This window comes from Curcuma longa, chromosome 10 (assembly GCF_044706935.1).
Source record: "Curcuma longa cultivar G26 ecotype Majalengka, Jawa Barat chromosome 10, ITB_CL_G26_1.1, whole genome shotgun sequence".
NCBI lineage: Eukaryota > Viridiplantae > Streptophyta > Magnoliopsida > Zingiberales > Zingiberaceae > Curcuma > Curcuma longa.
In genome coordinates this window covers 3086439-3106774 of record NC_133870.1, presented here as the reverse complement: position 1 = coordinate 3106774, position 20336 = coordinate 3086439, and the positions used below count along the sequence as shown (strand labels likewise).

At 35.7% G+C, this 20336-nt stretch overlaps 1 protein-coding gene across 1 annotated transcript in view; it reads left to right on the top strand.

Annotated features, from left to right (window-relative positions):
* Positions 1 to 19067, top strand: part of LOC141836365 (ATP-dependent Clp protease adapter protein CLPS1, chloroplastic) — a 22825-nt gene extending 3758 nt beyond the window's left edge. Inside the window, exons 2-3 of the mRNA XM_074723833.1 lie at positions 13537 to 13687; positions 18580 to 19067. Of these exons, the coding sequence (XP_074579934.1) occupies positions 13537 to 13687; positions 18580 to 18841 (413 nt within the window). The 3' untranslated portion in view covers positions 18842 to 19067. The remainder of the gene's footprint in view (positions 1 to 13536; positions 13688 to 18579) is intronic.
* The last annotated feature ends 1269 nt before the right edge of the window (positions 19068 to 20336 follow it).

Here is a 20336-nt window from a genome sequence, read left to right as displayed (position 1 = left end):
CCAGCGCTACAGTGTTTCTTCTCGTTATAACTGGGATTCGAAATCAGCCGGTTCAGCTGCGGTTTGGCTCCGGTTCACTCCTGTTCAGCACCGGTTCACTCCAAATCAATCTGGTTCAGCCCTGATCAAACCCAATTCCACTCCAATTCGACTCCGATTTCGACCCAATCAACATGAATCTTGATCATGAAATCTCAGTCCATAGAATTGATCAATTTTGGTTGAACTCGGACTCAATTTGGCTCGATCTTGGTTCCACTCGAGTCCTACAAAGATTAAAATCAATTAATACCAAATTAACCATCAAAATTATAGAAATTAAATCAACCATCTGAAAATATACCACATCACAAATGCAATTCAATTATGTTGATTAAAACAATTAATTGTTCATACAAAATCCAAATTTAACCAACAAAATACCATGAAACCCTAGTTTATCACACCCCCACACTCGTAAATATTTATAGGATGGTTGTCTTCCTTTCCATAACTCATAAGGGCTCTTCTCAATTTTCTTTCGGGGAACCTTATTTAAAAGATAGTTAGCCGTTAACACAGCTTCCCCCCACATGTACTCTGGTACTCCAGAGCTCAATAGAAGAGCATTCGTCATCTCTTTTAGAGTACGATTCTTTCTCTCAGCAACACCATTTTGCTGAGGAGTATAAGGAGCTGTTGTTTCGTGTCTGATTCCATGTTCAACACACAACTCGGCGAATGGTGATACATATTCACCACCTCGATCACTTCGAACCACCTTAATCTTCTTATTAAGTTGGTTTTCAACCTCATTTTTATAGAGAACAAATTTCTCTATAGCTTCATCTTTACTTTTGAGAAGATACACATAACAATACTTTGTGTTATCGTCTATAAAAGTGATGAAGTATTTATTCCCACCACGTGTTGGTGTACCTTTAAGGTCACATACATCGGTGTGGATTAGGCAGAGTGGTTCACTACTTCTTTCAACATGTTGAAAGGATGACCTTATCATTTTCGCTTCAACACAAATCTCACATTTGTGTTTCGGGTCAAGGTGGAATGTAGGTATGCTTTGCATGTTAATTAATCTACGCAGTACATCGTAGTTAACATGTCCTAGTCTACCATGCCACAAACATGAAGACTCAAGCATATAGGTGGAAGAGCTTTCATTCTTATTAATTTTTGGCCGAATAGCTATTACACTGAGCTTAAACAGCCCATCAGTTACATAACCCTTTCCTACAAACACTCCATTCTTGGATAGAACAACTCTATCCGACTCACATACAATGCGAAAACCATGCTTGCTTAAAAGTGATCCGGAGACCAGATTCTTCCGAACCTCCGGAACATATAGCACATTGTTCAGAGTGAGCTCCTTGCCAGAGGTCATCTTCAGCACCACCTTTCCTTGGCCCATTACGTCCGAGGTTGTTGAGTTCCCCATGTACAGCTTCTCCCCTTTGACTTCTTCAAAGTTGTGGAGCAGCTCCTTGTTGCAGCAGACATGTCTGGTAGCACCAGTGTCTATCCACCATTGTCGAGGGTTTGAACATACCAAGTTCAACTCAGTGATCACCGCACAGAGGTCGTCCACCTCTAGTCCCTCGTTCAAGTTGGCCTCCTGCTTCTTCTTCGGCTTTCTGCATTCTGAAGATTTGTGACCGACTCGGTCACAGTTGAAGCATTTCCCAGAGAACTTCTTCTTGGATACGCCTCCTCTGGGTCCAATTTTAGAAGACTTAGAATTCTTCCGTTTCGAGCTTTGACCATGCTCGAGCACGTTGGCTTTTTCAGTAGCCTGAGAGAACATCTTTCTTTCGAAACTTTTATTATCTTCCTCGATTCGGAGTCGGACAATAAGGTCCTCTACATTCATCTCCTTTCGCTTATGCTTTTGGTAATTCTTGAAGTCCTTCCAGCTGGGAGGGAGTTTCTCTATGATCGCTGCCACTTGGAAGGTCTCACTGAGTATCATGTCTTCTTAGTGGATCTCATGCAGGATCACCTGAAGCTCCTGGACTTGGCTGATTACCGTCTTGGAGTCAACCATCTTGTAGTCCAGGAATCGACCCACAATGAATTTCTTAGCCCCTGCATCCTCCGTCTTATACTTCTTGTCCAGGGACTCCCACAGCTCCTTAGCCGTTCTCTTCATGCTATACACAGCGTATATAGAGTCGGCAAGGCCATTGAGGATGTAGTTTCTGCATAGAAACTCAGAATGATTCCAAGCTTCCACTACAGTTGCATCCTTAACATGCTTGGGAGGTTCCTCAGTCAAGAATCAAGCCAGATTTAGCGTGGTCAGATAGAAGAGCATCTTCTGTTGCCAACGCTTGAAGTTCAACCCAGTGAACTTCTCTGGTCTTTCCCCATGAGCGATTGGAACATTACCAATCGGGGCGGAGGGGGCAGTCACAAGTTGAGTCTGTTGCACCTCAACGTTGTCTGTGGCCATCTCAATAGAACCGATCTATTTTAAGATTGTTGGACAATCTTTGCCGGAGAGATTTATATTTTATTGAATTACAATACAATTCAACTTATCTGTAGAGATGACTCGAACTGATAATTTCAAGCTGCCAACAGGGGTTGGTGTGTCCCGATTACCAGTGCTAAATCAACCAAATGATTGAGTCGTCGAGTGTCGAATCGGGCGAGATGCCGAGTGCCGAGAGCCGAGTCGAGGCCTGCGTTCAACGCAGTTTCCTTAAAACAGATTCGTCCCCTCCGGCGGTGCTTAGAGGTTACGACGGACGTCTGTTTCCCAGGATACAATGACAGAACCGCGCTGTCTACCAAGCACAGGTAGATCGCGGCGAACTAAGGTGTACCTGAATGCTAACACGAGTGAGAGAGATGGGAGAGTGGTGGTGGCTTCTCTAGATGATTTTATTTGCTCAAGATTTGGACTCTTATATAGAGTCTCTACATGTACGTTTACATGCCAATAACCTCCATTCATGCATACGTTTATGCATTTAACATAACGTTCATGCATTGCATTTATGTATGAACGTTAATTTGAGCAAAATATAATATTTCCATGTGGCAAAATATTGGTTTATTCGCTTGGGCAAATTTTGCCCTGACCGGTCTGACATTCGACACGCACAGGTTGCGCTCGCACACAAATTGCTTATGAATAGTGCAATCTGGGCCCTAGATTTGCACCCTAAGCATTTGTTCACAACATTAATACTTGTGACACAATATAAACCAACAACTTTACCTTGAAACTTCCAATGTGGGATTATATTCCCATTCACAAAGGAGCTTCCTCCTTCCACCACCTTTTATTTCCATTCAAATTTTCAACAAGATAGTTGAGATAAGATTCAAAAGAAGAGAACTAGTGAAGAATTCGAGGGCTCATGCGCACTAAGGGACTAAGTTAAATTACAAGTAAGACTAACGAATTGTGTGCTGAGTGACTTGTAGCATTGTGGATGAGAGTAGAACTTAAATACATAGACTCAACCTTAGTGGTGGTCGTAGGCAAGGTTACTATCAATTTGTATTAAAGTTCAATTAATTGGTGGTCTAAGAAATTCAATACCCTAAAGTTTTTAAAGTTTGTGATTTGAGTTGTCAACTAACAATAGACATCTATCAATTAGGGTCAAAGAGCCAATGAATAAAATAGTTCAATTTGTGACTGAGTCTACTAGCGATCGATTGATAGTAAATTATCAATTGATTATTGATGTGAAAAGCAAAAATGAGCTTTTGTTGCATGATAATAGTTGGATTGTTGAAATAGTGCGGCAATTATAACAAAACTATGAAGTAATCAAAAAGAAAAACGAGAGATAATAACACAGAGATTTACGTGGTTCGGTGATGTACCTACATCTATGGGAGTGAGGGAAAAATTTTCACTAGATAATCAATTAGGATTGCATCTTCTATATTTATATAACCCTAGACATATAGAAATATTTAAGTCACAAATATCCCTATAACATTCGCATCCTCAACTAACCAGCGTCTCTTTCTTAACTAGATATGAGCCACATACTCCAATAATCTCCACCTTGGCGAATATCCACCCCCTTAAGAGAAAAAATACACTCTAAGAACTTCACTAGAGACATTGAGTTGAGGTGCATCCCATCTAGCAACTAGAGAAATTGATCAAGTTTAAAGCAGTAATAGGCTTTGTTAATATGTATCTTATATTTTCAAAAGTGTGGACTTTCTCAAGTAATATTTCACCAGAAGAAATCAACTTCATGATCTTATGAAATCTTATATCTATATGTTTGGTTCTTGCATGATACACCTGATTTTTTATCAAATAAATAGCACTCTAACTATCATAATACAACTGAACTCCACCTTTTTGAACACTTAGTTCTTTGACCAACCCTTTAAGCCATAATGCTTCCTTAGCGACTTCAACTATTGTCATGTACTCCAACTTAGTAGTGGATAATGCAACTATATGAGTTGTACCATGGACTTTCAACAAATGGGTTCTCTCACAAGAGCGAACACATATCTTGTGGCAGACCTTCTATCATTCAAATCTCTTGCATAGTTTACATTTACATATCCCACAACTGAAAGATCACTCTATTGTCTATTGAACATGATACCATTGTCTACAGTATTTCTCAAGTATCTAAAAATCCATTTAACTACATCCCAATGTTTTCTATTGGGATTTGAAAGAAATTTGCTCACTGTACTTACAACATGCACCAAATTTAGTCTTGTCCAATCAACCATTCATTAGATATTAATTTCTCATTCACTTGAGAAATTGATATACGACGGTCTATTTTGTGAAATAGTCATCCTTTCCCTTTTGAATATATTGATTATGGAAACTAATTTTCCAACAGAAGCATCCATGCTTTTGGGATAATTTCTAACAATTGTAAAGAGTTTCGACGATAAAACCCTAATCCAATCCGATGGCAACTCTGATATTGACGCGGTGGCGGCTCCGCTCCGGCAATAACTCCACGCCGACAAACAATCTGCCAGTTGAACCCTAATCCGTCCCAATAACAGCAAACAACGAAAAAGGAGAAAACGTCAATCTTTCTCAGTTACCCTCCACCACCAACCACCACAGCCAGTGTTCACGTCGTCTGGGCACTGCAATGCGCCGCTGCCCACGATCGAGAAGAGAGGCTCTGCCAGCAGCATTCGCGCAGCGTTCGACATTCACGTGAAGGAGGAAACCTCAAGCCGGCGACATTCACATGGAGGAGGAAACCTCAGGCCGACGGAAACAGGCCGAGCAGGGGAGCACGACGCTCTTCTCCAAGTGGATGGTCGAAGCTAAGGACGACACCTATGTCTTTGCTCTCGGCCTAGGGTTTGGCGATCGTGCTTCTCCAACGGTCGGCAGGCGGAGAAGAGAGGTGGCGGTCATGATTTTTAGGAGGAAAATCACGACCCTCTATTTTTGTCGCGGTGGAAGAGGAGTTTTGTATGGTGTGGGCAAGGCCGAAGAAAATCAAAGAATAAAACCTAAATCAGGTTTGTAGGTTTACTGTAGCGAACCAGTTTGATTACTGTAGCAAATCAGACAGAGTACTGTAACAAACTAAGTTTAAAACTAAATCGCTTGGTTCACTAACCAAACGACCTTCGATTTGATCCAAATCAGTTTTGTTTATTTCGTCTTCACAAGATGAAGCTCCTCATTACTTCCGTTCTACCAAAATCTCTTCCATCATGAACCAAACTAAGTTGGTTTAATTTGATTCAAAATCGAATCATTTGGTTCAATAACCAAACGACCTCTGATTTGAATGAAATTAGTTTCGTTTATTTTATCTTCATAAGATGAATTCCATCATTTTGTTCTTTATCCAGTCCAATCAGACTTTATTTCTGTTATTCTGAGAATCTAATTCTCAAACTCATTTTAAGTCTTTTCAGAGAAATTGTAGTGCGTGTGACTCAATAGGTTCCCAGTTATGTTGGTCGTCCGTAATTAATCATTAATTATGGAACGATCATGAGTGACACCTAGTAGTACATCATGATCCCCAATTGATAAAAAAATCAACGATTGATTCCAGAATATTTCTAAATCCTTCAGCAGCTAAAATGAAACGTGCCTCGTTCCTTTCACCGTCTTATACCATTTGGTTCAGGACATGGTCTATGTGTGTCAGTCCCCACTAGGCTGACTACGTGACACCTAGCCCAAGCTTATTTTCTTGTCCTGTGGATTCAAGTTACTTGTACATGTGTCCAAGAGTATTATACTCTTGACATGTGCTGCTTTGGCCAAAGACTTTTAGTAACAATCCTAACAAGCGACCGCAAGTATACGCCTCCTTTTTAAGGAGCGGTGAATCCTCTGCGGACTATTCAAACACCTTCGGACACTTTGACTTATACCCAATCATCTCGGGTCCACACCTCCTCGGAGATGTTTATTTAAGATGTCAAAGTATAAGCCTCCATAACCAAGGTGACTTGAATACTGTAAGTCCAAGGAAACTTACACTTAAGTTGCACTAAGATCTTCATTGACATATGTATAAAACCATATAAAGTCTCATAACAGGTTACTCTAATGAACTAGTTACCTTTAACTAGCATCCACGTTTAACTCTCAACATCCAATGTCTTCAGCCAGCAAGATCGACTGCTTGGTTAACCAAGGAGTTCAAAATATGTTAGTTTTAACAGAATCGATGACGTCCATGCTCATCAATTCCTCGACTATGATAATTTCAATACATTCATAATTACACATGTAGAGATGCTCACTAGTGTGATCCAATCACAAATTCTCTCATGTTATGAATCATACTACAACATTCATTAAATGAGTTTAAGATCCAATCAAACATATAAAGAATGTGCACTCAAATAGTGAATTGTTATTTATCCAATAAATAGTATAATCGTAAGGCGATTGCCTTAGGACACCTCTCAAATATAACACTTTTGTATCATATTCTATTATTAATAAAGGCAAAGTTTGGTTATTATATTTACTTCATGTTTAAGCCAAATGACTAAATATAATAATGTCCTTTAGTAGTATATTCTAATATACATCATATCAATTAGTTGAATTGATAGTGAGATGATGTAAAGAACACTACTCTTAACTATTCCAAGTCAAATATTAATATTCAAGGATAATATTAATGCATTGAGATTAATATGTAAGTCAATTGATTACTTGATCTCACAAGTCATGAATATGTGATATCACGTTGACACATAATATATTAGAGAATATATACTAAATTGATCAGCCATAAGAAAGTTTCATAGATCGTTATATGAGTGTCATAAATTTTTTCATATGACTATTGGTATAATTAGTCCTTAGACCTGAAGTCACTACGGTTCCCTACATAAGGAGTTATGCACTTTGGTATCATTAAACATCACCTGTAACAAGGTGGATTATAAAAGAGATCACTGGGTATGCAATGAATTATGTATAGGGATGTGAGTGATGTAGATGAGATCTATTCCTCCCATATGACAGAAGTGATATCTGTGGGCCCCTTAATCGAATAGGACTACTAAATACATAGTTATGTTCAAATGAGTGAATATGAGATATTGAGCTCATGATTTGCTTGAGTGAGTCTATTTGAGGATCAAGAAATATAAAAATTAATATCGAAGATGATATGGTCTATGCCTCATTGATCAATCTAGATATCGATGATAGAAGGACATCATCATACATTATAGTAGCCACGAAAAAGTTAGGTCGGATCTCAACTTTCTTGTCACTTGGATAACAATGATGCATTGCTAGATGTCGCTCATTGTTTATGTGTCTAAAGCGATTTAAACACATTATCAACGTTATGAGAACCTATTGGGTCACACACAAATGACATAATGCTTCGGAGATTGATTGATTTTAGTTTGACTAAAATATGATCCGAATTGGATTAATTGAGTTAGACTCAAGTGAATCCAATTGGATTATGGGATTGAGTCTAATTTAAGTTAGACTCATTTAGATTAGACTCAACCAAATTTAAATGAGATATTGATTCATTAAAATGATTAATGAATTAATAATAGAGGAAGACCAAGGATTTTTCTCTTCATTGGATGAAGAGAATATGAAGAGTCAACCTGAGAAACATATGCTCTATTTGAGTTTTAATTGACTTTAATATGGGGAAGCTAAAGAGGTAAAAACCTTTCATATTTATGAGATGAATATAAAAGATTTTTTTAATATTTTTCAAAGGTGCACAAGGCATTTGAGCTATCTTCTCCCTCTTGACTGAACACTCCTTTCCTTCCTCCTTATTGTGGCAAAATCTCCTTGTGTGGCTAGCACTACAAAGGCGATTCTTCTTCAAAGCTTGTGATCGTGTTCATGTGGATATGCATAGAGGCATGAATGCTTGAACGTGCAAGAGATCCGACGAACCGAGAACGAGCAGGATAAGCGAAGGGCACGTTTCAAAAGTATAGATCTATTAGATAGATAAATCGAACTTCGTATGAGTTTTCTTTCGTATAGATTACTCATTGGGACCCTATTTCCACAGCAAATTTTATTGTTTGTCGCATAGGATTCCCTACAAAAAAGAGTTTTTGTCATCTTGCCTTAAAGAAAAGATTCGCATATCTCATATGATTCAAAATCAAATGAGTCTAAAAGTCCATCCTTATGGAGTTGTGATAGGCTATTCTCATTTATGTGATCTAAGCGACAATGCTAGAGATATGTTTAGTTTAAATTATTATGTTTGAACCATTTGATATTTATGTTATAGATTAAGTTTTCAAAGTCTAGAACATAGAGTCCATTCATAAGAAGTGCACTACAATAGAACATATCATTTAAATGAAAAAAATAACATTTGTCCTTTATTATGAATGAGAAACTTTTCTTGACCAAATAAGAAATAGAGATAATTTTCTTAGTTAAGACAGGAATATAATGCACTCTTCTAATTCCAAAATAAGCCCAATGGGCAAAAATAAGAAATATATTCCTACAGCTATAGCAGCAACTCTTGCACCATTGCTTACTCGTAGTTCACTTCACCCTTTGTTAACGATCTAGTCTTTATTAGGCTTTGCACATTAGTACAAATATGAGATACACAACTGGTATCTAATATCTATGAAGAAAAAAATAGATAGATTGACTTTTATAATATATATACTTGAGGTAGAAGTCTCACTTTTCTTCTTTTTAACTTCCTCCAGATATATTTGGCAGTTTTTCTTCCAATGTCTGGTCTCACCATAGTGAAAGCATGTTCCTTCCTTAGGCACCCCGCCTTCAGGTTTCAATGCATAAGATTTGGGTTTGCCTTTGGTTTATGTTTTACCCTTATCTTTGGACTACCATTTGCCTTTGTCCTTTTTGCACCATCAATATGATATTAGGCTTAGTCTTCTTAAGATTGAGTTCAATAGTTCTCAGCATGCTTAATATCTCAGGCAACGGCTTGTCAATTTCATTCATATTATAGTTCATTATAAATTAACTATAGCCTTCTGACAACGATTGCAGAACAAGGTCAGTGGTCAATTCTTGGCCTAATGGAAATCTTAATCTTTCAAGGTTCTCAACGTACCCAATCACTTTAAGTACATGAGTTCCTATGAGACTTCCTTCTTGCATATTGCATTGAAATAGAGTTTTAGATATCTCAAATCTCTCGTGTCTTGTCTGCCCCTGATATAATTGTCTAAGATGTTCAACCATATCGTGAGCATCCATATTCTCATATTATTTTTGAAGCTCAGAGTTCATGGTGGCAAGCATAAGGCATGACACATCCAATGCATTATCTAGATACTTCTTATAAGCATCTTTATCAGCATGAGTAGTCATAGTGGTGGGTGCTTCAGAAATAGGTTGCTTTAGAACGTACAGTTTTTGTTCTTGCTTGAGAACAATTCTCAAGTTTTTTACCAATCCAAGAAATTAACTTCATTAATCTTGTCATTATCAAGGATAGATCGCAGAAAGAAAGTATTAGACGTATTTGACGACATGGTGATCTACAATAAGAAATACAAAAATAAGTATCATATTTAAATCATTTAATTAGACTTTTAATTAAATGATTCTTCCATTGAACTATAAAGCTTGGTAGGAGCAAGTCATGGATGTGGGCAATCGAAGTTTATCCACACTACTAGCTCCAAACCCAATAACAATGACATTTAAATAGGGCAAGATCCATATTATAACTCATTTTGAGTTAGCTTTGGCTAATCGCCCAAGACTCGTATAATTTAGATAGGTAATGTGTACCAATTACATTGTATGTAACTCTTATATAGTTAGGTGAATAAGACTATTTATTCGTTTGCCCAACGCATGGGATATGTCTCTAAGTTCTTAATCCAATTGAGGCAACTTAGTTAAGTCTCACTTAAAGTTCAATATTTGGATATCACAATTGTCCTGTCACACTCTACCAAGATAAATTGAGTCACTTTGCTTTGGTAAACATGTCTACAATTAATCAAGGTAAAAGTGAGTATCAAACTTTGGTAGGTATATACAAATGACCTAATTATCATAATACTGCTAATTAAACATGCATCATATACAAACATGACACACATTAACATATATGCATAATTAGAAACGTGACATGGTTATGGCTTGTCTACTACGATCTTCTCAAGTCAATGAGAAAATCAAAAGATTAACCTAGAGAATTGCATCTTCTCCAAGTGCTTCCTTAGTTGTTGTGTGTTGTTAGCCTCCTCCCTTTCCATTGTCGTCCAATAAACTAGTATTATTCTTAATTGTACATTACAAATTTTAAAAAATCTCGAGTTATATTTGAGGGGAGTCTAATTTTACAACTAGAAGTATAAAGGTAAAAGACACGACACGCAGGCTGTATTATGAATTACAACATGCATGCACATATATAATCCAATCACATTGGGTAAAAAGGATCATAACCATGCACCATGGCATACATCATTCGTAATAGATCTTAAACATGCACTACAATATATTTTTATTATGATTCTAAACAATGATTTATGAACCGTAAGCTTACGGCGGTCCCGCTCATAAGGTCTTGAAAGATTTGTTAAACCAAATCGGACTATAGCACACGTTTCATTATGTATGAAGATGCTACAATCCTTTAGTTTGAATCAACATAAAATGTTTGCTCAATAAAACCACTCATACAATCATGCAAATCATAATAAACACATGCTCGTTATCTATATCACATATGAAACAGAATTAAAATGATATATACGCATTCGTAAGCGGCTCTAATACCATTGTAGGGATCTTTTGCTAAAAATAATAAATAAACGTAGTGGAATAAAATTGATCCCTCTAGAGATCCATGCGAATATAGTATACATGTTTGATCGAGTTGTCACCTTTGTTGCATGAACGGAACAATCCCGACAATAACTTGATTCGGTAAATCTCAACATGATCAGAATGGTCGCGCCTTTTCGATATCCACACGAACACGTCCTTCGTTCGTTGCACGAACTCAACCTTCGGAGAAGAACCATTTTCATTGTGCTAGCAACTTGGATGGTTTGGCCAAGAGGAGAAGAAGAGGAGAGTAGAAGTGATCATTCACCAAATGCATAAAAAATGACATTTTGTACTCATCCAATGAATACAAAAGGTCATCCAATGAATACAAATGGTCATCCAATGAATATAAAAGGTTTTTATCTTTTGCTCTCTTTTTCATCAATGCTCCATTAATTTCTATTAATGGACATTAATCCTCTTTAGTGGTTGAATCTAATCCAACGAGTCTAATTCGGATTAGACTCAATCTAATAATCCAATAGTTGGATTCATTTGAGTCTAACTCTTAATGAGTTTAACTCGAATTAGACTTAACCCTATAATCTTAGGGTCCATCATATTTTAGTCAAACTAAAATAAATTCATCTCCAAATCAATATGTTCTTTGTGTGTGACCCAATAGGTTCTCATAACGTTGGCAATGTATCTAAAATAATATTTTAGATACATAAGCAATGAGTGATATCTAGCAATGCATCATTACTACCCAAGTGATGAGAATGTTGAGATCCGACCTAACCTTTCTGGTATAACTTAGTCCTTCTATTATCGATATCTAGATTGATTCATGAGGCATAGACCGTGTCATCCCCTTATTAATCTTTGTGTTTCTTGATCTGTAAGTAGACTCACTTAACCAAATGAGCTCAAAATCTCATATTGACTTATTTGAACATGGTCATGCATTTTAGTAGTCATACTTAATCAAGGGCCCACAGATATCACTTCTGTCATATGGAAGGGATAGATCTCATCTACATCACTCACATCCCTCCGTATAACTTATTGCATACCCAGTGATCGACTTTATAGTCCATCTTGTTACAGATGACATTTGTCGATACTAAAGTACACAACTCCTTATGTAGGGAACCGTATTGATTTCAAGTCTAAAGACTATTTATACTAATAATCACTATGAGAATGTTTATGACATATAACGATCCATCAAACATTCTCATGACGGATCAATTCAGTACATATTCTTTAATATATATTCATGTGTCAACTTGATATCTTATATCCATGACTTATGAGATTAAGTCATCAGTTGACCTACATGCTAGTCTCAACGTATTAATATTGCCTTTGTATATTAAAGTTTGACTAGGAATAGTTAAGAGTAGTGTTCTATATATATCTACAGCCTACCACTATCAATTCAACCAATTGATATGCTGTATACTAGAACCTACTATCCTAAGACATTATTATACTTATTTATCTGTACACAGATCTGAAGTAAATATAATAACCATAAACTTTGTCTTTTATTAATTTTCCCCTTCTCAAAGGAAGTTTCTCCCATAAAGGAAATATCTCTTCCTTAGTAAGGTCCCCCATGAACACATACCTGAATGCCTGGGAGTTTTGAAGGTTGAATAAACTTGTGTGGTGACTGAATATTGGAAACCGGACTGAAACATTTCTGAGATAGTTTTAGATAGAATCTAATCAACTAAAACATTCTAACTCACTTGATTGAGTTTTGTGCTCTCCAACAGTTCGTATTTGATAATTCATAGATAGTTTTATATTCTATGAAAAAAATAAGAAATTTAGTATAGACATTAATCATGTCAATCTGTCAAGGAAAACAGATTTATAGGAAAATATTTTTTATTTTTAAAGAGTAACACAAAGTTGAAAAGGCTTAACCCTTTGAAACCCCTAATTTTTCAATCCAAACTTTGTATCAATTTGATTTTTGAAAACTTTATTTATCATCAAATAGGTTCCACTATTATGTTTCAAAACTATTTTTAGATACATTCCACTATAATTTTTCAAAACCATTTTCAAATAGACATTTTAAAAGCAATTTCCAAAAATGATCGATCAAAATGTCTCCTGCTACCTTTCATTACCTCCAACTACAGTGAAATTGAGGTACTTATGATCGAAAGAAGGCTACAAATTATAATTACTACATGGTTGGAGTCAAGAAATTCTAATTAGCATACTTATGGCCTTGTATATGTTACTATGTTACATTGGACGTGCACTAATGATGTGTTCATATGCAGGAGATAAGCTGTCTCAACATAGAGGCCCTTGTGCAAACCATGGTATTCTTATGGCAATATCAATGAGTGGACCTGGAAGAGGAGGTGGCTTGTTGGATAAGCCAACAATAGAGAAGACTACACCTAGTCGCGAATCTGAATTTGATATAAAGTATGCACTTTGAGTATTTACCTTTGATTTACAATGTCTTATTTTATGTAGGTTCATTCTATTGTGTGCACTCTTCTCACATTCAACATCATACACTCAACTATCTCCTCTAGCTTGATCATTTGTTAATTGTACATTCATTAAGAACATAAAGACACCAAGCATTAACTATGTTTGAGATTTTCCTCACTGTCACTTCAAACCATGATTTTTTTTCAACGGGCAATGGATCACTGCTATTTTAATGCCAACTGATCAAAACTATAATACATGTTACTATTAACAATCCTACAATTTATACATTTTTCTCTTTAAAAACTTCTATTTAACACTTCCTGGTTCTTTATTGTGGAAGTTCATTATACATTCATTTTTCTGAAAATTTTATGGTTGTCTGTAACTTGTTCTGTTGTTCTTTACATTTTTTCCTTGTAATGTGTGTGCATCTTTGAATAATGTATTTTTTTTCTCTCCTAATAATCTTGTCAATCTTAACTGTTGGCAAAATTAACATTTACAAATTCACCTTTCTACTTCTAATTTGTCAAATAATATTAACCAAAGTATAGTTTGTGCCACTAGACAGATGGTATACTCCATTTTTTAGAGGAAATATTGTTTGAAAATTAGCTCATTAAAATCACAATGGTTTAGGAGGTTTAACGCATTCGAGGTGGATAAAGTCAAGAATTGATCTCTTCCGTGCTATTTGGTTCAGGATATTAGTTAACGGTCGCATAGAACTTGATCAATTTAAGTTATTTGAAAGTTGAGACCCTCATACAATATCCCTTGTGACTTCTGATTCCACTATGCATACCACAACCAGATACCTCACTAGGCAAATCATTGTTGGTAATGCTTGATGGAGGGAGGATTTATCCGACTCAATTTCTTCCTTGTATTTCTTGTATTTGAATACTGAACATGCATGTAAACTAATTGAACTAAGGAATTGGGTCATTGTTCAGCCTAAGAAGCAATAGATGAGATGCTCCTTAACAGTTCACTCCTATTATTTCATGTTTTTATTTAATTGCACTAAGTTCTCCTTTGCTGGGTTTGAAATTCTGCTGCATATTTCAGTCTCAGCTTGTGCTCGCCAATACAGGCAGGGAAGAGATGTTGATGGATCCAATTAGTAATTATGTAAAATTTGAGGAAATAAATTTGTATTACTTGTACTCATCAGAGACCATAACATATATACAAGATTCTAGACATAAGACTAACCCTAAGGTATTTATGTATGGCTAAGCCCGCTACATAAGATTTATAATACACAATTAACACTTCTAACACTCCTTTGAGTTGAAGTAGATACTTTCTGTTATAATACATGAACTTTAAAATGTAAACTAAGATATGATTATAGTGTAACAAAAATAAAAGCAGAAAATGTCTATTGGTTTATAAAGGACCAGGGAAAGACTCACTTTCTCATTGCTCATTATAATATTCTAATGACAAAAATTAAATAAACTATAAGTGTAAATCATTATGAAAGGAAAGAAATATATAATTAAATCTTAATTGCTGCAAGCATATTTAATTAAGACTAAGGTGATTAAATTAATTAATAATTATAAATAGAAGAACAAACATATATTAGCAATCTAATTAATTATTAAGTAAAATAATTAATTATAATAAAAAGTTAATATTATTAATAATTTAATTAAATATCAAAATGTATCTGCATGACACTATATAGTACTAAAGTCTTATCGTTCACATAAATTCTAACATGCTTTAAAATTTTAAAACTTGGCGCATACGCAAGTGACATAAAACTTAAGAAGTTAATATAACACAGCCATGATCCCTTCAAACTCACATCAACACACAGCCATCAATGTCTTGTCTCAAGTAACCACATTGATGAAGAGAGAAGAAAAAAGAGAGGAATGACATGAAATGAGAATGAAGAGAAATCAGAGGAATCAATTTCTCAAGTGAACTTCTCTCTAAAGACAACATACAATAAACTGAGGAAAAATAAAAACACTCAAGGGTCCTGTTTAATCTAGCAAATTAAGAACAAGATGTTTTCTCTATTCAGATATTCACTAGATATAATGATATACACTGAAAGAAGGAACAGAGGGAGGTAAAATAATTCTTGGAAGTGCTATGTAACATGAAGAGGTTGAGGAAAAGACTCTTAGGAGCATCACAAGGAAGGTAGTAGATGATGTCATTTGATAAGCAGATGAAGTGGGGTGTGAAGTTAACGGAGGTAGATGGTAATCATTTCATGGATTCCAGTAGTACTCAAGGAAGAGTTCGAGTTAAGAAGCTGGGAAGCAAAAGAATCATGTAGGTGCTGCTCTGGACCATGGACAAGAGACAAGGACACCTAGGAGAAGACACCATGGACCATGTGATGCAAGATGGATCTCAAAGATGTCAGTATGAAATACCGGCACAAAGAAGTTGCAAGATATGAGGTGCTTGACACAACTAAATAACCGAAAGCATGGGTTCCTATACATACATTCTTGATTGCTTTCGGTGGTTCTGTGCGAATGCAAGAAGTGTATGGAGGATCAGAGGAATTAAATGGAGTTATGTGCAATTGACTCCCTTGCTCCTGAATGCAGCCTCAACACTCCTTAGCATCGGTGCAAATGGAGGTGGTCTTGTGGAGCTTTCTTGTTGCACTACAAGGGCCAAGATGAGGAAGTAAGTTGGATGATAGTGTCTAGTGGCTAGATCATGGCTTTAGTTTGAGTTTCTAGAAGAGAAGCCAAACTATTTGGAGCCAATAGCTTAGATGTGGCAACAAGAACCCATCTTCACGGTGATGTGGTTTGCAAAGAACACCGAGACGAGATGGGAAAGTGACCGAGCAAACACTATATCATTCTTTATTATTGTAATTAATCCTATTCTTTGCATAATATCACTAAACTGAACATCTAGGTTTAGGTTTAGGAACCTTTGAGCATATATTTGGTAACATTTTCCTTTTCTCTGGCCTTAGACAATCCTGTCTTAGCTATGCTACTTTACAGATGGTTCACTCTTCTCTATGAAGATGTTGGCCATCTCACTCCTATATTGTCTTTCTCTCTTTATTTATTTTTCTATATCTATAGTTTGCTCTGTATATACTATCCATGAGCAACTAATTAAGTTGCTAAATTGTTAAATAACCTTTAATTAAGTTCACAAGTTATCAGAGTACTTAACACAAAACATGAGTCTCAAGGATGGTATTAGTTGATAGTCATTACCTTTTCATCTACTGTAGTGGCTGACTTATCTCCTCTTTGGATATAGTCTTCTAGAGCATTTTATCCTATACAACCTTTAGAAGATGTTCCTAGCTTATCGAGTTTGCAAAGAGTGCAGATCTTTTAACTGGGCAACACTTATGGTTCTCATTTCTTAGTGGATCACAAAGCATACCTCTTCACCCTTTTTTTCTTGTATTTTCTAATCTTTGGGGGTCCTAATCATGCCCCTTCAAAGTTGCCCCTTCACATCATTGTGAGCCTATACAAAAGTGAGCCATTTTTCAAAATATGGAGGCTGGCCCATAGTCAAAGGCTTCACAACCATAAGCCCTAGGTAGTTCACCCACTACCTAGGCAATCACAACATTACAAGATGTTACATGCCTAAAGACAAAAAAAAAATAATGATTATAATTACTCAATGTAATCTCTTATTCATGTCTTTGGCTCCTCAAGTCCATCAAGTTACTTCCCGTGCTTGAGTGAATCTACCTAATCCAAGCAACACCCATCTGAACCTTAGCTCTTGAGTCCACTGAGATCCTCCCTGAGCTTCAATGCAGCAACTCGATTCAAGCCAAGTTCCTGAACACAATCTCCTTGATCATCATGTTCTTAAGCTTCATGAGCTGCATTTGATTTTAGCCCTTGAGCCCTTGATCTTCATGATTGTCATATGCATTATCTAAATAGCTGCACACTTGATGCATATATCAAATCACAAAACACAATTATCATTTTACATTTTTCTAATCTAATTCATCTTATTCTTCTGATGTTATTTCTCAAAAAAAAAAAATTGGTAGGCATGTGCCCTACCATGCTTGTGTTTGATTCTGACAATGATGAGAGAACCATTTAACTCTACAATTACAAATAACACGACAAACTTTGAATCCAGTTGTGCAAACCCTAGGTGAGAAGGGTGTCCTATAAGTGATGTCAATCTTAGTACTCCTCAAGACAATATTTGTTGAAGCTTCATTCACCCTTATTTGGTGCTACATTCCTTTAGATTAAAGAATCTTTATGCATAGGAAGATATAACTCAAAAATATCGGTATTTATAATAATCATGTGCCATTTGGTTTGAACACTTTCTGTCTTGATACAGTGCATCTTATGACATTTGTCTTCTACAGTTTTATTATCAAACGGTGCATGGTCAATTTCTTCCATCATTTGACAATTTCTCTCATCTAATTCATCCCTATTAACATGCTCTTGAATTTTTTAGAAAGTTTGCCTTCTATCATAATTGTGGCAAAAGGTGAAGCAGTCACCTTAGCGGCCCTTCCAGGGTGGCTCCACACACTCTAAAAGTGGGTAAGTCACGGGAGGCTTTTGTCCTAATGCAGTAGTCTTTTTGCATGGAGGCTTTTGCCTTCTATCATAATGAACTAGTCTTAGTGATCTTTAATGTAACAAATTTCCTTTGTGCCCGAACCCTTGTAGATCCCTTATACCACCATTGGTTATCTATTGTAGGATTAAAACGTGTTCCCTCTTCAGATATTAATAATGCCATGGGTTTTGTCAAAAGTCTTTTCTTTTCTTTTCTTCCCAAACAGCTTTTTCTTTGAGGAAAAATGTTTTTTGGCTGGCCAACTTACAATATGTTCAACAACAATTGTCTTCATTGTTTTTCAGGAAATCTAGGAAAACAGCTCCTCCTTATAGTGTGATATTGCACAACGACAATTACAACAAGCACGAGTACGTAGTCCAAGTGCTAATGAAGGTGATCCCAGGAATGACGCTCGATAACGCTGTAAACATCATGCAAGAGGCCCACCACAATGGCCTAGCAGTTGTAATTATTTGCTCTCAAGCAGATGCTGAGCAGCACTGCATGAAGCTCAGGGGTAATGGTCTCCATAGTTCAATTGAGCCAGCTAGTGGTGGCTGCTGAACTCTTCTATAGTAATGTTTCCTTTGTGGATGTAGATATTCTATAGGGCTGTCCGTATGATGCCAATTAAATTTGAGAATAGTGAAACGAAACAGATAGAGCTGAATGAAGCATGCATATAATAACTCTTCATGTCATGATGCATTCACTGATGTAGCTATCCTCTTAATTAAATGGTACATTGATATATTATTATATTGATATGGTTGGTACCTATGAACCCTCCCTCTAGTTCGCCATTGGGTTTGGTGATTGATTTTTGAAACCAGTTTTTGATCTTTTCTTGTGTGCCATCTCATTGCTTTTCAGTTGCCTCTGGCACTAATTCACACTGCTCCCTCTGAATCCGATTCACTGCCTTTTTCCTAGCAATCCCAAAACCTACAAAACCTACACCAACCCATTGTGCTGCTTCCAATGCTGCAGTTTCGTCCTGGCTTTCCCATGTCAATCTCAGTCCACGTAGTTTATTCTTTTACTAAGTTTTTGAAGATTTTAAGGTTATCATAGAATGATTTTCAGCAGGAGTGGAATATTAGAAGAGACAACAACCAGTAGTAAGCATTTCATTTCAATTCTTGGAACAAGAATGCAACACCAAGAAAAATAGAATACAACCAACCTCAAGCATTTCAATTCTTGGAAGTTGATCGTTTGGCATCGTTTAGAATTCTCATGAAGATGGAAGTACTGAATTAATAGGTTGGGGTCTCACGTGCCCGGCTGAGTGACCATCGATATCTCAAAAAACCAAAAGTCGGATGGGAAGAGGTTAAAGATCCATCTGCTGATTACAACTATGAATTCTCTTTCTGGAAGCTCTCAAATAAACATAGTTGTCACAATTAGGATTAAGTAATCGATTCAAAATCATACCTACTGAATCGATTTAATCAAAATCGAATAAATCAAAAAAAAATTAAACTAATTGAACCAATCAAACTTTTCCAACAAAATCAAACAAATCAAATAGATAAAACATTAATTAATTTAATTTTTTTTAAACTTTTCAAATTAATCAAAACTTTTCAACAATAATACATTTCTATTTAATTTTAACTTAGCATAAGGTAAATATTTAAATAGTCTAATAAATTTCGATATAAAAGACAAAAATAACCTTAATAAAAAGAGTTAAAATTTTTAAAAATATTCAAAAAGATTTTAAACAACTTAAAATGAACCATTACGAAGTTCCACTCGATAATAAATATAAATCGAATTTTAATTTGATATATTATACACTTCACAATTTGTTGTATTTTAAAAGTCAACACCAACAATATTAATCCAACATCACAATGATACTAATTTTCAAAACCAATAATGTTAATCCAACAACCTAATATTGATGTTGATTTTAAAAATCAACACCGCATAATATTGATTTATTTAATTTAATTGAATTAAAAATTTTAAAATTAAAATCAAACTGAATTATTTAAAATAATTATTTTTTAAAATAAAATAAAATTCTAAAATAATAAAATCAAAC